Here is an 18,382-nt window from a genome sequence, read left to right as displayed (position 1 = left end):
CCCAACCTTTTAGTCTCTACAAGGAGACCTTTCTTTTCAATCCAGGTATAAACAAAAGAGTGTTGTAAGCTAAACTACTTTTTTCACCTTTATATTACCCTAGCACCTTGAACAGCATTTTACACACAGTAGATGCCCAGATATTCATAGAACAAACACTGTTTAAAGTATGTCAATTGTGCCTATGGACCTCAAAGCTACAGTAATACTCCGTTCTCTTAATCCAACAGTGTCCTATGAAATTTAATTCTGACAGTAATTTAAGAAATTACCTTGAAATGTGAAGTACTTTTGCAGGCCTTTAACAAAAAGCAACCTAAGATGAGTTTCTAACATTAATGTTTCCCAGGATGTCTCGATTAATGGTTTTAAAATATTGTTATTCAAACACATGACTACAGCAGACATCATTCCTATATGCCTTCTCCCAAGTCCTGCCCCAAAAAAGTCTACTCACGTCAGGAAGTTCTACATTAAAGGCATACATGCAGCACATGTTGCAGTGGTGGGAAAGCTTGATTAGAAAACACATTGCTAGCACACATCAAACATCAGTGGCAAATGCTTCCACGTGCTGCAACTCATCAGAAATAGTTTAAAGAGCCCTCAAAGTATCCAGCTTTCCTTTCTCTCCTCAAATCTCTACACGATCTACGACACACACACCCCCTGTAAGACTCAACTGCAAATGAATCAGTCACACGCCCCTCTGTCCACACCGGGAAGTATCTTTTAAAGCGCGTAAATAGGGACAGAAGAGAATGCAGCAGCTCAGCATACTTGAGCTTAGATGAGACTCACCAAAATCCTAAGAGGAAAGCAGAAAAGGTATAAAATTAGTCCTGCTTTATGTGTAAGTGAACCATCTAAGTGACCTGCCACGGTCACAGAGTGGAGAAGTGGTGAAGTTCTGTCTTCCAACGAGAGACTTCTGATTCCGCGTCCACTGCTCTTTCCAGAGGGCAGCAGTCAGCAGTGGCCGAGAAGGGGCTGACTCGGGGGTCTCCTGCTCAAGACAGCCACGCTTATTCTCTGGCCTCCACAACCCTGGGCCAGCTGCCTGGACTAGCCTGCCTGCTCGAGCCTCCCCTGGGAGAGAAGGGGACCATGGAACCATCTAAGGTGAAGGCAGGCACAGTCAGTGACCCAGGCAGGTGGCCGGAAAGGCTGAGAGCAGGTCCTTGTCAAAGGTGCTCCACCCTGTGGAAAGCCAAGATCCATCTCTGGAAAGCCTGCCAGGACTAAGCCAGGACCAGATGCAAGACAAACACAATACCAGGTTAGCAAAACCGAGACTCACTCTTTCGTTTGTTCCACAAACTGATGAAAATGTTTAACATGTGCCAGACAACTTGTCTGGAAGTATTAATAACATCATACTGTCTCAGTCTTCAAAAGATTTAAACTAGTGAGAAAGATGGATCACAAATCATAGACTGCTTTGACAAAAATATGCACAGGGTATGGTAGAGCCCCAAAGTTCTGACCTTACAAAGCCAAGGGACAAGAAGGAGAAAGGTGAGGAAAAGAGGCAGGAGGGAGAAAGTCTTCCCTGAGGAGGAGCCCATTAACTAACAGAAAATCAAAGCACACAGGCTTCCAGCGCAGTAGGCTGCAGCCACTCTATAGCATGACCCTGATTCTAGAACGTGGGGTAGAGACTGAGGGGTGGCAAAGCGAAAAAAAAAGTAACAAAACAAAGATAAGGGCGGGATCTGAATGAAAAGAGGGAAACAAACATAGAGTGCCCACAAAATATGAACAAGCCGCAAGAATATCGTCACACAGAACGCACTCAGCAACAGAAGGAAGCAATGACACAGGCCAGGACATGGATGCACCTTGAAAACGTGATGTCAAGTGAAAGAATTCAGTCACGAAAGAGCAACCGATTCCATTCATATGCAATGTCCAGAAAAGGCAAATCTACAGACAGGAAATAGACTGGCCATTGCCTGGGGCTAGGTGAGCTGGGAATAAATTGGGAGTGACTGTTTATAGGTATGAGGTTTCTTTTTAGGTGATGAAAATGTTCTAAAATTGATTGTGGTGATGGTTTTACAGTTCTGCAAATATATTAATACTAAAAAACCACTAACTGTCCATTTTAAATAGGTGAACTACATGCTATATGAATTACATCTCAATGAGGCTTTACAAAAATACCACTGTAAATTCTCATAAAAGATCAAACATAATAATCGCACATGGTTTTACTGTTGGCCTTTAAGAAATCATCTGAAAGCTAAGTCAGCACAGCAAGTGTGTGCGTTTGGAGCAAGCAGGAACAGGACTTCAGCCACAGCTACTCCACTGCCAGCCGTGCGCATGTGGGCAAGCCACCTACTTCAGTTGCCTGAGTCCTGCTGCACTCAGCACTAAATACAGACATCACCCACCTTGCAGGGTGGGAAGTTATACCCAAAATCTGCATTACTGCTCAATATTACCACCATTTCTGAATATTATCCTATAAAAAAAATGTTATCCAGAGAAGCTTATATAAATATCCTTTCCTTAGATTCTACCCAGAGAAGTAAAATGTAGAATTCTAATTCAGTTTTTTAACTTGTGCATGTCCAGATCTATGTCTCATTCATCTTTGTATGCCCCCTGAACCGCATGCCTAAGATGGTACTTTGGATATAGAGGTGCTGAACAGTTTTTGAGTGCTCACTGTATTCTAGGTACATATATTTATTTTTTGAATGTAAAATTTATTTGAATATATAAAAATTTATTTGAGTATATAAAAATCTATAATGGTGCTATAAAGTTTTAAGTACTTATAAGAAAGCTAATTATTTTCAGCATACAGAATATAGGGTAAGGCATATCTAGTTCTCTCGTTTTTAAACAAAACTTTAAGAATATATCAGTGATAGTTTAGTCTGGCTTACTTTAATTAGTAACTACGTATTTTTGAAAAGCTGACATGTCTTTAGCTATTGTTTGTACCTCTTTCTGAAGTGTGCAATTCATCCCCAAAGAAGGAGAACTGATTTGAATGATTCCAAGTTGACTAACAACTTGTGATTAAACAAAAATTTTAAATGAACATATTGACTAGTCCCTTTTACTTTCCAAAAGCAACAATATATTTCACCAGTTCAACCTTTACTTTAGCACCATAAAGAGTCCCTTTCCAAAACATGCAGTTTGTAGCAATCTTAAAGGTGTTAGTGGAGCACACCATCAACGTAAGAGGGTTAGTTAAGATTTATAACAAAGGAAACCTCAAGGATCATCTTACCATATCATCCGTCAGTGTCCTGATATTTAAATGCTGCAAATGAAAGAAATCAATCATATCAGTAATTCATAACAGCTTTTTTTAATTTTAGTTAATAGAGTACATTTAAAATTCTACAATGTTAACTTGAATATAATTAAATTCCTGAGAGTCTAATAAAAATGTATTATATATTGTTTTAATCACTTTCTCAAAAAGATGGACAAAAGTTACCTTGAATGTGATAGTCCCGTAAAATTTCTTGGCTTTGTAAACCTCACAAACTAGAAAGAAACCTCACTGTGGTACAATAAATATATTCTCCCAAATAACAGTATTAGTTACCATTAAGTATACAGACTTAGATGGCAATGGATATAGAAATTTAGATAAGATTTTCAGAAAATTTTTCAAATGATAAAAGTGAAACTTTAAATCTGCCATTAGCATGCAGTATAATAGATAATGAAGTGCTCTGATGGCTTAATTAACTTAAACAATTCCAATAACAGAGACAAGAGTACTGGAATGACTATTTGCATCTTTAACATCAGTTTGATTTATCACCAGTGGTGACAGCAGACACTTTTCAATTTCATTGCTACTTCTTTGAGAACCCTTTTGCTGATTTCCTTGCTAGACAAACACTGGGCCACTTAACAAAGTGAATAAATTGGTTTCCTGCAAAGTAGAGTTCAAGAGCAAAATTAAGCATTTGGGGGAAAAACAATCCAAGTTTTTATAAATTCTGGAGTTGGGGAAGATTTGTACTCAAGTAGCTGAAGTCAGTTTCCACTTCTCCTCCTTATTATTCATTGTAGCGTTAGACCTTTAAAATGGTAGAGAAAGGATTGAGCACATTTCCTAGAGAGGAAATGAGGTGAGGTCTACGATTAGTATAAAAGGACATTGTTAGCAGTGAACAACTAATCCTGGAGCTGGAAATGGCAACCCACTCTGGCATTCTCGCCTGGAAAATCCCATGGACAGAGGAGCCTTGTCAGTTATAGTCCATGGGGTAGCAAAGAGTCGGACACGACTGAGCAACTAACACTTCATCATCTAATGGAATAAGTGGCACGTAGGTAAATTCAACATTTATTGACAGAATGAAATTTATCATTCACACTTGTACATAGTAGAATTCACTGTTATGCTCATGAATCTATTCTCAATGACAATTCAGACTGAAAATCTGTACAGCATAAATCACTACCCTAGACTCTTCTCCCTTTCAGAGATGCTCTTTCTCATAGAGCAGGAGAAACGGGGATGGAAGGGGCCCAGCATGAGTTGAGTGTACACCAGCGAGAACACAGCCGGACAGGTGAGCACACCACTAGGCTCCAGACTGAACTGCCGGATCAGCAGACCATATATTCTCAACTAGGAGCAAACTAGCAGTAATACTGGATTAATGAAAGAGTAATGTTGAAGCCTGGGCTGTAGAATTTAGTCAATCACTACAACTTCAGCATTGAAATTAACAAGCACGCACAGGGGCCCGTGCAAGCGGGAGTAGCCCTGAGGCGCGAAGAGGCCACAGTCTTGGCCCAGAGACCAGGACTAGAATTAAACTTAGGTCCACCCGGCTCCTGAGTTTGCATAGAAAGGAGCAGAGGCAAGCTTGTGTGGGGTCCCCTCCTCTAACTGCCAGCTGTATGTGTGCCCTCCCGCCATCAGAGGCTTCCAGCCAACAGTACTTGGTTAACCACATGTGTGTGTCATCAGTAGCTTCAGCCATGTCCGACTCTCTGCGATCCTATGGACCACAGCCCGTCGGTCTCCTCTGTGCATTAGATTCTCCAGGCAAGGATGCTGGAGTGGGCTGCTATGATCTCCTGCAGGGAATCTTCCCGCAGGAGGAATCCAACCCATGTCTTTTATGTCTCCTGCATTGGCAGCAGGGTTCTTTACAACTAGCGCCACCTGGGAAGCCCTTGGTTAAACATACAGCTCTCTCATTCTCCAACTAGAAGTATCAGCCCAATCGCAACTCACATCACACCTGAAATGGATCCTTTCAAGTTCATCTGAGAAGAAAAAAGGAATAGAGCCAACTTCTGATACAACAGCATTCTAAGCGGCCTAAGGCTTGAAAAGGAGGCTAATGAAAAAGCATTATGCTGAAGTCCTATTTGGGAGAGTATGTCCTAAGACAGTGAAAAACTGTTACTGACACAAATTATTAATCCCAAAATGCCAGTGTGAGTTGTCTGAGGAAAATGCCATAAAGTGACGTTAAAGGAGAGAGAGAAAAACAACGGAAGCATACAAACAATTTTAAGAGAAACGAGACTATGACCTATGCAAGATTTATGAACTAAAAACTGCACAGAAGATAAAGTATTATACAGAAAATGTAAAGAATATAGGTTACACGATGTAAAATTCAGAACATGTAAATAAAGAAGAGGAATATTTTTATCTACCTTCAAAGACCTAAAAATAGGACAGCCTTTTAAACTAGAGTTGGACTCCTAACTTTCAGAAAAATAGTCTCTCTTGAATAGAAACAAGACACATAAGGATTCATTTTTTGGTAATAGTTTTTTCAATGTCGTTAAACTATTTCATTGAGGGTCTAGCAACTCAATTAATTTGTAAAATGCTTGGCCTGTTCTTCAAAAACTATACAAGCATGCCTATAAGTCCAATTACAAACTATTACAGACAATCTTTCACAAAAAAGAACATGTGATGTATTACAACAGAATTATAAGGTTTACATAGAAAAGTAAGAAAAGTCAAAGCATGGGAAGGGGAAGTTTAACAGCCTGAGAGACAAGCAAGAAGTTCAGGTCAGGTTCATGATTCCGTCTCTCCTGGAACACATTGATCTATCCATTCTCCCTCCAGCAGGAGAAGCCAGTAGGCACGACGGCAGCAAGTTCCAGGGCCCATGACAGGACGAGAGATGCTGACTTAAAGAAAACGCATCTGAAAGTGTTGGTTGCTACATCAAAACAGTAAAGACAGAATAAGCTCTACTTCAAGATTCAGCTTACAGCAAACAGAGATTATATAGCTATTTATACAGCCAACATGCAATCTGAAACAAACCACCAAAGACAAGCTAGCTCTAAAAACTCTGAGTAGATAGAAAGGTGAGTAATTTCTCCTAAAAACTTAATTGTCTAATCACAGTCCATTTCAAACATGGTAAGGGGTGGAGGAGGAGAAATACTAAATATTTAGTGAAAAAATATACAGGTTAGATCAAGTGGCATCTTTTGTAGGATCTCTGAAAATCAATTATTAATTCAAGTTTATTATAAAATTTAGGTTATGTCAAAGTCCTACCTGTTTAGATTACAGACTTCTAAAAAAGTTGAGAGAGAAGGGGGACAGAATGACATAAAAGCCTCAAATAACTGTGGAGTTCTGGCCTTGCTTCTGTAGATACAAAACTACAAGGGTGACATCCTTAATTTAAAAAAATAAACTTTATTATATTATTGCTCTTATACTAGTACATAAAATACTGTTTCAATGTCTGGTTAACCAAGACACTTAAAGAAATGAAGAAGTATTTCTGTTTCATAGCTACCAGCATGCCCTGACTACGCTGTCTGATGGCGAAAACAGGAACGGCCCCATCAATTCAGTCTACGAGCAGAATTTGCTGACATCCACACCAGAAAGGAAACAGAAACATAAAACCACTAGTAAATGAAATCGAATAGGAATACTTTAAAAAATAACAACCTGATAGCAACATTAGGGTTGTGTCTGCGGGAGTGGGGGAATAAAGTTAAAAGTACAGAATGTTAGACCTATTAAGGCATTTACACCTAGATGTGGCTTTATGACCTTTAGTTCTATTATCTGGCCTATGATTCTATAAGTGTCAATGCTTTACAACCATGGGATAAAAACAAAAGTGGTGATAATGTCAAAATACAAATAACTCTGAAACCAGGACCACCGGTAACTGGTTAAGGTGCTGTACTTGCACACTGGGGGTCTCTTCCCCAGCCAAACCTCACCCATCTTCCTGCGGGCTGATGCATCTCAAATTGCTAATTCTATTTCTCCCTAAAAAGCAAGCAGCTCTGCATAAAGACAGGCCTTCTACTAACGACAGCTCCTAGGATGAATAGTCAACAGGATCACTCTGAAATTGAAAGAGAGAACAAGTCTTTAAATATTTTTCTTCAAAAGAATGTAAGAATCAAAAAGCTGGAGCGGGGGGGTGGGGACACAGAAACACAGAACACAGGCTTCTATATTCCCATTTAAGCAAGGCATCAAAACCTTATTGAAGACAGCACATGCTGTCAAAAACCAGATCTACAGCTTTCAGAGTACTGTGCAAAACGCTGTCAATATCAAGAGGTATGAAGAACAGTCCTTCTACCAACTTAGTTAACAAGTAACAAAGACCAAATAAATGATATAATACAAAGCAACATACAAACCTCTGAGGTTCATATGCAATGAGAAAAAGATTCTAAACTGTAGCTCAAGCCTCTTAGCAAATTTTACATTTTCTTTCATTGGTTGGCACTTGTGGGTTAGCAGGGAGCAAGGGATCTGTCTACTGATGTCCTCAGACACATGAAGGCCCACCAGGCATCAAGCTAGCAGGCTCGGATCACTGTCAGCAGAGTCAGAGCGTGGAAACAAGCTGTTGCAATTAGTTCTATTAAGTTTATACCGCTTACTTGGCTCCTTATGAGAAATTACCAACAAGAGGAAAACTGTAAGACTGAAGTCTTCAAACACAAGTGACTCAGATCCAATTCTGATAAATTTGACCGTCCAGACCAGCTGGTTTTCAGCTTGTTAGTGTGCACAAGAAACACACCAAGACTTGCTTTGTAAAAGCAGGTGACAGGCCTCGCAGGTGAAGGTCCTGGTAGCACAGGTCTAGGGTGGGGCCTGGGATCCTGCACACTTCGGGACCCAAGAGAACACTGCTGCAGTGAGCCCAGGACCCCACTCCACCACCATCTGCATTAAACATCCCCAGGGCGGCATGCAGACCAACACCTGTCCCATGGCCCATTTAAAACAAATGAACAGAAGGGTGCAGAGAAGCAGCAAATGATTTCAGAGAAGTGAGAGACAGGGAGTCAGTAGTTGGGGACAGTCCCTGAAGGCACCCATTAGCACTGATTTAAGAAAACTGAACAATCTCTGGGTGCAGGATTAATTGCCAATTGCATTATTTATTCAAATACTTAATCTCTTTCTAAGGTAAGATAATTCAGTCTCATAAGCATATATTTAGTACCTAAGAATCAAAGATTGTTTATTATATCAAACCACAACACGACACTATTTTTCTTGATAAAATGGGTGACAGGTTCTGACCAACCCAACAAAGTTACACCTTGAGGGCAAAGGGCCCAACTCAACCCTCTCTTAATCACAATCTGCCCAAATTTTTTTTTAAAGTCCAGATCATTCCCTTCCACTAAACCAGTAATGAAAATGTATTTTAACCTAGTAACATTTCTGGTCCACACACACACCTGTCTTTATTTTGATATCAATGCTAATTGTAGAGTATAAAAATGCGAAACGCTACCACTAGCAACCGTGACACTAGACACACCTGTGGATAAACCTAAGGGTCATCTCCCAGGAACCACACGATACACCTAGAAAATATCGTTCTTCAAGGGCTCCAATATCTCAGCAGGGTTCAAAAATAACACTGAAACTTCCCCAGCCCTGAGGACAAGAGCAGAGCTGGCTCTATGGTACTACAAAGTGAAGCACCTCAGTCACCTCACTGTTCATGTGGTCACTTTTGTAGTTTGAGGTAGAAGAAAGTGAGTTAGGCGATGTTAGAACAGGTGAGAAGCAGAAAAAGCTCACCAGCACCTTCATCTGTTCCTTTACTCAAAACTGTAATTCTGCCTATTTCAGGACAATAAACACCTGTCTATTGTCCATTATCTATGGCTTCAGCACTCCTACCCTCTAGGAAGCCAGACCTGCCTTCTCCATAACTTCTTCTTTGTAAAAGACCATCTTTCAGGAGGAGGCATCATTCAACCATTTACACATGTGAAAAGAAAAGATTCATTTCTAAGAGGGCACAAGGTTTTCAAAAGGATCAAAAGTCTGCCACATAACTGCGAGAAAACAACTACCTCTCCAGAAAAAGCAATTCTCAAATCGCTGCTTGGCACTCTCACCTGGATTACACATCACAGGGGCTGAACACCTTACAAGTTATGTTTTATTCTAGCAGAATTCTAGTGTTCCTCTTCCTTCAAAGGGAAAACCTAATGACTAATCCTAGGAACACAGGTTTCATATCTATTTTAAGATATTCTCTTCAGCTGTTCCAATTTCTTTCACCTAAACTACCCGATCAGAAACTCTTCTCTAATGGGTCCAGGAAAAGACAATTCAAACCTCTGAGCCCCTTTACAAGTAGGTCGTGTTCCAGGTCATGAGAACCAAAAACCTTTTACATCACCTGAAGAAGGCTGGGTATTGGCTGTAGGAAGATTTTAAATGGTCCCAGAGATTCCAGGATCAGCCTGAAGCTTATCCAACTACTAGGTTATTTCTGAGCCTGCCTCATCTCTTAGATGTCACGCACAAGACACAAACTTAGACTGGATATTCCTGAGGCTCATATGTACCAAGCATCAGTGCATCTATTATTTGAGAAGGATTTTATTTGTTTACATTCTAGCATCACCATAAAGAAAATAAATTTGGTTAAACCTTAGAGAACAATTTTGGTCAAATAAATCCAATGTTCAAACTAAGAATTCTACTAGTAGTTATTCTTTAACCTAGTGATTCTATTTCTAGAATCTACAGAGAGAATAAGAAATACAATCAAGTATTCTTATATACAAACATATATATCACTACAGTGTTATTTTAGATAACCAGAATTGCAATCAGCCTAAAACTCAGAATATGGGAAAGAGTAAATAGATTACAGTTCTGCCATAGGGAAAATGCTTATAATGTAATGTTACAGGAAACAAAGTTGAAGTAAAATTGCATTTGCAATATAATTCTAACTTTGTTAATATATACACTTATGGGAAAAAAATCAGACAGGAACCATTGTTAATCTTATCTATCTGAATTGTGGGATTTGGCACTTTTTTTTTTAATATTTTTTTCTGTATTTCCTCAGTTGTCTAGAATGAGCATATTTATTTTTTAATGAGAAAAGGTTTTTAATTACTATGGATAATACTTTTCACACCAAGCAGAAAATATAGATTAGTTCCTTTTTAAATAAAAACGTTATGTATGAGACAGCAAAAGAAGGATAAAAATCTAATAAATACTGTGAACAGCCTTTTTAATAGGCTGAGTTTCTCGGTGCATATTTTTAAATATGTCAGAATACATTAAGCACATTATTCATTTGTTTTCTAATCCACGTATACAAATTAACCTATCTCAAAAGGCTCCTTGGTTTTGCGAATTATTGATGCTGTCACCTGCTAGAGACTTAATTTCAAGAAAAATATACGAATCACTACATCACAAGCACAAATCCTTTTGACATAAATTCAATTTCTGTGGCAACAATAATATATTGACTTAGCTTTATTTTTCTACTTTATGACACTTATTAATGTCAGAAATAAAAGAAATCTATCTTTGTTCCTTATTGTAAATGTAAATGATCCCATGCCATCTTGAGAAAGCTAAGGTAAATACCACTCACTTGATAACTTCTTAATGCAAATAAAGACAAGATAACAAAGTATAAGAAATAAGACATGATTTTTCAATCTAGTCCCGTAATCCTTTTTTTTTTTGCTACTACACAATACAATTAGGCTCCCAACATGTCCAAGACACTACAGTAAATATAAAGAGGACCCAATCCCTGTCCTTACAAGTTTACAACCAAAGGATCAGTGAGTGAATAACCAAATGCAAGACAGTGGGACAAGCACCACAACAGAAGTGCTTAACGCTGACAGGGAGAAAAGGCAGAGTCTCTATTGTATGCTAATTATATTTGCTAATTATATACTAATTATATTTGTGTAAATACTTGCTAATTAACATGCAAATATTTAATAATGATCTAAAACTAAAGCAGAAATAAGTTTTAGCCATGATTTAGGGAAAACTGGTAGGGCAAAATTTACCCTCACAGAAGGAGATTCCTAAAACATTCATTCATTCAACAAATATTTATTAAATATTACTACGTTACTGGCAAGGGATCCATCAGTAAAACAAAGATTTCTGTCCTAGAGAAGCTCACCTTCCACTGGGGAAACAGACAACAAACACAGGAAGCTACAGAAGATGTTAAAAGGTGATGAGAGCTCTGCTAAAAATGAAAAGTTCTTCAAGGGAAGAAGGCAGGCCCAGAAAGTAGAGTGGGAAGGTTTGTAGGATGCAGTCTTAAAAGGAGGAACTGGAGTGAGCATAAGACTGACTGAGAAGGCAGCATCTGAGCAGACTGGAAGTGGACTAAGGAGGTAGCTATGTAGACAAGAGGGGAAAGTACTTCAGATAAAAGAGCAGCTGGAACAAAGGCGATTAGGAGACAGCCCATCTAGTGTTCAAAGGAGAGCCAGCACAGCTGCAGTGACAGGAATCAAATCGGAGAAGAGGAAGAGGGGCAGATCCCAACCAGGTCATCTAGAGGATGAGGGCCTTCATTCTCCTAATGCAACAGTTACAAATGCTTAAGTATCACAACATGCTAAAAGTATCAACATAAACAGTAAGTGAGTTGACTCCACTTTATCAGCAACTCCGCTTCTGTTGTTGTTCAGTACCTCAGGTGTGTCCACCTACTTGTGACCCCATGGACTGCAGCATGCCAGGCTTCCCTGTCCTTCACCACTTCCTGCAGCTAGCTCAGACTCATGCCCACTGAGTCGATGAAGACATCCAACCACCTCATCCTCTGCCGTCCCTTTCTCCCCCTTTCCAACGAATCAGCTCTTCGCATCAGGTGGCCAAGGACTGGACCTTCAACATCAGCATCAGTCCTTCCAATGAATATTCAGGACTGATTTCCTTTAGGACGGACTGGTTGGATCTCCTTGCAGTCCAAGGAACTCTCAGGAGTCTTCTCCAACACCACAGTTCAAAAGCATCAATTCTTTGATGCTCAGCTTTCTTTATAGTCCAACTCTCACATCCATATATGACTATGGAAAAACCATAGCTTTGACTAGATGGACGTCTGTCGGCAAAGTGATGTCTCTGCTTTTTAACATGCTGTCTAGGTTGGTCATAGCTTTTCTTCCAAGGAGCAAGTGTCTTTTAATTTCATGAGTGCAGTCACCATCACAGTGATTTTGGAGCCCAGGAAAATAAAGTCTGTCACTGCTTCCATTGTTTCCCCATCTATTTGCCATGAAGTGATGGGACCGGATGCCATGATCTTCATCTTCTGAATGTTGAGTTTTAAGCCAGTTTTTTCACCCTCCTCAAGAGGCTCTTCAGTTCCTCTTTGCTTTCTGCCATAAGGGTGGTGTCATCTGTATATCTGAGGTTATTGATATTTCTCCCGGCAATCTTGATTCCAGCTTGTGTTTCTTCCAGTCCAGCATTTCTCATGATGTCCTCTGCACAGAAGTTAAATAAGCAGGATGACAATACACAGCCTTGATACACTCCTTTCCCAATGTGGCACCAGTCCACTGTTCCATGTCTGGTTCTAACTGTTGCTTCTTGACCTGCATACAGGTTTCTCAGGTTTAGCTGAGTGTTAATGGTATTAAACCACCCTCCTTTCAGCTGCCAGCGTCTCTCACATGCTGTCATTTTTCTTTGGGGCTGAGAATTCCAATCAGCAGCAGTTTCTCAGCACCATCCCTAAAGCCAGCCTGCTGCCTGGGCCTCAGGACACTGACAGCTTTAGGGGAGAATAAGATGTGAGGGAAGCAAACAGACTGAGTCGGTAACGCACATACACATTTACAGTACGGGGGAGGGGGGGGCGGTGGGGTGAACCGTCAGTATCGTCAAGAACTGGTGGCTCCACCTTGTCGTCCATGGCTCTTTCATTTACAATCACTATCTGGCAGATCATGTGTATATCTTTTTTCTCTTTTCTTAAATATGTCAGGAAACTTGTTTCCCTTATCTTTATACCACAGTGCAGGGAAGATATTAAGCCAATGGTTTAGAGTTTTTGTTTTCTTTGCCTAATACAAATGCCTGAGTAATATCCCAAAGCAACTGAATCAAAATACCCAAAGATAGGGCCTGTCATAAGTACTTGAGCTTCTCCTGGTGACTCTAGTAAATAACCATTGCTAGAAACCACTAAAGTGGGCAAACTATTACGAACTCTGTCTTTCGGTGCCTAGCAGCAAGGAATCTGCAAAGTCCCACAGGTGCAGCTAAAGCAGGCATCTGGTGGTTTATATGTCTCAAGCACGCAACCCTTTCTCTGTATCAGAGGGGGGACTGGCAGTCCTCCTGTTCTTTGAAAGGCAGCCCTGCCACAGCTGAGTAAGCAGAGCTCAAGCAAAGCCAATCAAACCCTCACTCTCCCAGAAATCCGGACTTGGGATTCAGATGTGAAAATCAGGACTGAGAGCGTCACATACACCTAAGACTGTGAGCCTCTGGGATTAGCTGTGTGAAAACCAAAGCAGTAGAAGCAACACAATGCAGACACACAAGAGTGGAACAGACGCCTCTTAGGAGGCAACAGGGGACAGCATGATCCCAGCAAAGGGAAGCTGCCAGCTTTCAGCTCTCAGCTCCAGTTCAAGAGAGGAACAGCTAAACTCGCTGTTCTTGATCCCAGGGACAGGCCCGTGCCTCTTTACAATTGCTCTTTCTAAGCCTAAACTAGATCGTGTATGTGCCTTTAAGCCCAAAAAAGGCCTTGACTGAGACAGAAACCAAGATTGCAAAATGAAGGCCATATGATAAAGCCTACCGCACATCACCATTCCTAGCAACACTTAGTGAGCCTTACTGTAACTACTAACACACCCAACAATCTTACAAATTAGCCATTATCTCACCTTGGTTTAGTCACTAAGTCGTGTCTGATTCTTTGTGACCCCATGGACTGTAGCCCACCAGGCTCCTCTGTCCATGGGATTTCACAGGCAAGAAAATTGGAGTGGGTTGCCATTTCCTACCCCATAGGATCTTCCCAATCAAGGGATCGAACCTGTGTCTGCTGCATTGCAGGCAGATTCTTTCACCACTGAGCCACCAGCGAATTCCCATCTCACTGATCAGGAAACTGACTGTCACAAGAGTGATCTACCAGAGTGGCCAGTCTGAGAACGGAGTCTTGGTCAATGAGACCCAAACCCAGGCTCAGAGCTCTCCCTTTCCCTTCCCTCAGTCTTCGCCGTCCCAAACCTAGGAAGACCCATAGAAATAAAGCAGTTTGAGTCGTTTATGAGGCAAAGAAATTGAAGATAAAATCTTAGCAAGAAAGACAAGCATAATTCCAACTGGACAGTTATTAAGTGTTATAATACTGACTAAAAAGTTTCATCTTGAAATTTGAGGTGAGTGAATATAAGAAGCTGGGAGGATTGTAATTTCTGAAAATTGACTAAATTTTATGTTTAGTCAATTTTATGTTTATAACATATATATGCAAAAATATATGTTTTGCTAGGGAGTTTCCCTTTTATTTTTTAAAGCTGCTTAAGTGAAAATAGAAATGTAATAAATATTTTTTGTTATTCATAGAATTTACAGTTTAGTACATGTCTTATATACCATGTGCTTCCAAATAAGACTAAACATAAGCCACAAAAATATCCACATTTCAAAATATCATTAAAATACATACACACACAAGTCTAATTAAAGAAAATTTCCTTTAAATTATTGATAAGTTTCAACTTTTTTAAATAACATTTTAAATCACCACTAAGTTTTCTTGCATAATTTGATTACTACTTTTTATTACTACTTCTAAATTGGTTTGTTACTTAAAATGAGTCAAAAAGATTATTGCCTATTTACAAATTTGACGTCTCAAGAAGGGAGAAAAAGAGCACAATTCCAGCTCTTACATACAGTCCAGTACTATATATAAGATGTGGTTACACTTGACACTTCTTTTAGAAATGCTAGCCAAGCAAGATGTCACTCCTGAGCATCTAAGATAGCAAGGGGCTTCCCACATAGTGCCAGTGGTGAAGAGCCTGCCTGCCAACGCTGGAGATCCAAGAGATGCAGGCTCAGAAGACCTCCTGAAGGAGGACGCGGCAGCCTCTCCAGTACTCTTGCCTGGAGAATCCCGTGCACAGAGGAGCCTGGCGGGCCATGGTCCCCAGGGTCGCAAACAGTTGGACACGACTGAAGTGACTCAGCATGAACGCAAGCTAGAAAGACATCATGTCCGGTCTGGTATATAAATACCTATAAAACATAGCATCTGCCCTCAAAGGAGTTTACAATTCAATAGGTTTCAGAGGAAAAAATAAATAACCTAGGTCACTTATTTCCCTTTTCCACTATTCAAAAAATAATATAAGTAACTATCCTTCCAGTGCTACACGTGCTGAAACACATGGGTTCCTCACCTTAATATTCTTCATTGCACTTCTTATCCAAAGAAATTTGAGATATTTGGAGACAGAAATTCATGAATGAGATTAGATGCAGAGCACTCCAATACTGTATCAAATGTACACTGTGTTACATGATGACACAGCCACATTCCAACACATAACATTCTATGTCACAATTTGGGTTTTGAACACAACTTCTATAGTCAAGCTGTAAGATCAAGCAATTGCAGCCTAAACTGCATTGGCAATCCTCCAACAAAGCCAAGGAGACTTTAGTAATGACTCTCTAGTAATAACCCAAGTATATTTGTAAAGGACTTCTGAAAGCACATAGTTTTATATTGATTACCGCACCATTCAAGCACACTAACAAGTCAGCAAGGGTTATGGGGGAGTCAACAGCTGACAGCCACAGGCACGGAAGTCCCCCAGTGATCATAATAACCCAGAGCAAATGACTGATTACTGTCGCTCCTGTGAGGATATGAAGATAAATCTACTGTACCTGCTTTTTTTAATATCCAGTTCAGTTCAGTTCAGTTCAGTTCAGTCGCTCAGTTGTGTCCGACTCTGCGATCCCATGAATCTCAGCACGCCAGGCCTCCCTGTCCATCACCAACTCCCGGAGTTCACTCAGACTCACGTCCATCGAGTCCGTGATGCCATCCAGCCATCTCATCCTCTGTCGTCCCCTTCTCCTTCTGCCTCCAATCCCTCCCAGCATCAGAGTCTTTTCCAATGAGTCAACTCTTTGCATGAGGTGGCCAAAGTACTGGAGTTTCAGCTTCAGCATCATTCCTTCCAAAGAAATCCCAGGGCTGATCTCCTTCAGAACAGATTGGTTGGATCTCCTTGCAGTCCAAGGGACTCTCAAGTCTTCTCCAACACCACAGGTTCAAAAGCATCAATTCTTTGATGCTCAGCTTTCTTCATAGTCCAACTCTCACATCCATCCATGACCACAGGAAAAACCATAGCCTTGACTAGACAGACCTTTGTTGGCAAAGTAATGTCTCTGCTTTTGAATATGCTATCTAGGTTGGTCATAACTTTTCTTCCAAGGAGTAAGAGTCTTTTAATTTCATGGCTGCAGTCACCATCTGCAGTGATTCTGGAGCCCCCAAAAATAAAGTCTGACACTGTTTCCACTGTTTCCCCATCTATTTCCCACGAAGTGATGGGACCATTACATATAATATTGTGTAACTTTAAGTATACAACATGTTCACTGATACATTTATATTTTGCAATATGACTGCCACAGTAGCTTTAGCTAACACTTTTATCACATCACATAATTATCATCTTTTTAATGCTGAGAACATTAAGATCTAATCTCTGAGCAACTCTGATTTTATGATACACCATTGTTGACTATAATCACCGTGCTGTACATTAGATTTCCAGAACCTATCTTCTAATTATAAGTTTATATCCTTTAATTCATCTCTCCAAAGTTAATCTCCTTTAACACATTCCCCTACTCTGTTTTTCAGATTCTACATATAGGTAATATCATACAGCATTTGTCTTTCTCCCTCAGGCTTTTCTCACTTAGCATAATGCCCTCAAGGTCCAACCATGTTGTCACAAACAGCAGCATGTCTTTCTACAGGATGAACTGAATTCCACTGTATATATTCAGTGCGTACCATATCTTCTTTATCCGTTCACCCGTGGATGGGCACTGAGGTTGCTTCCAGATCTTGGCTCCTGTGAATAATGCTGCAATAAGCATAGGAATCCAGACAGGTTTTTTTTTTGGCTGTGCTAGGTTTTGTTGCTCCATGCGGGTTTTTCACTAATTGAGGCAAGTGGGGGCTACTCTCTAGTTGCAGAGCATGTATTTCTCACTCCAATGGGCTTCTCTTGGGGAGCATGGGTTCTAGGCACACAGGTTTATTAGCTGTAGTTCGCAAGCTTGAGAGCAAGGGTGCAGTAGTTGTGGCCCCGGGCTCAGCTGTTCCGCGGCATGTAGAACCTTCCCAGGTCAGGGATTGAATCCATGTCCCCTGCATTGGCAAGCAGATTCTTGACCAATCTAGACCACCAGGCAAGCATCACAGGTACCTTTTGGAGGTTCAGTTTTCATGTATTTTAGATATATACTCACAGCTGGGATTGATGAGTCATATAATAGTCCTATTTTTAACTTCTGAAAAACCTCCATACTGTTTTCCTTAGAGGCTGAACCAGCTTACATTCCCTGCAAGAGTGCGCAAGGGTTCCCTTTCCTCCCCATCCTCACCAACACTTGCTCTCTCTTTCCTTGATGACAGCCATTCTAACAGATGTGATCCCAAGCCTGTTTCAGTTATCATTGATGGCATTTCACTCAAAAACCCATCGCTGAGAGCAGCTTCAGAGGCTGTGAAAGTGTATCATCTCTGCCTGAACAAGATGCGCAAGTTATGCAGTAGGAACAAACTGTCACATCACTGGAAGGCAGTGTGACCTACAAATAAAGACTCTGAGGCCACAGGCAGTCCCTGAATGTGGGTCAAAGTACGGCATTAGCCATTTGTCACATATGGCTATTTCAAAAGTTAATTCCAACTAAATCAAATTAAAAATCAGCCCTCTAATAGCATTAGCCACATATGACTAGTGAATATCAAACTGGACACAGCAGAACAGAAAGCTCCACCATCACCGAAAGCTGTACTGAACAGCACTGACA

General features: G+C 40.4%; 1 protein-coding gene across 4 annotated transcripts in view; it reads right to left on the bottom strand.

The window, feature by feature from the left end:
* The window catches only part of DIAPH3 (diaphanous related formin 3), a 563,626-nt gene that overhangs the window by 529,108 nt on the left and 16,136 nt on the right, over positions 1–18,382 (bottom strand). Inside the window, exon 2 of one of the 4 annotated variants that reach the window (XM_068984294.1) lies at positions 3,254–3,286. The exons of the other annotated variants lie outside the window; for them this stretch is intronic. Coding sequence (XP_068840395.1) covers positions 3,254–3,286 — 33 coding nt within the window. The remainder of the gene's footprint in view (positions 1–3,253; positions 3,287–18,382) is intronic. 4 annotated transcript variants of the gene reach the window in all.

This window comes from Capricornis sumatraensis, chromosome 12, assembly GCF_032405125.1.
Source record: "Capricornis sumatraensis isolate serow.1 chromosome 12, serow.2, whole genome shotgun sequence".
Classification (NCBI taxonomy): Eukaryota; Metazoa; Chordata; class Mammalia; order Artiodactyla; family Bovidae; genus Capricornis; species Capricornis sumatraensis.
Note: the sequence above shows the minus strand (reverse complement) of the source record. Positions and strands in the feature narration are given on the sequence as shown.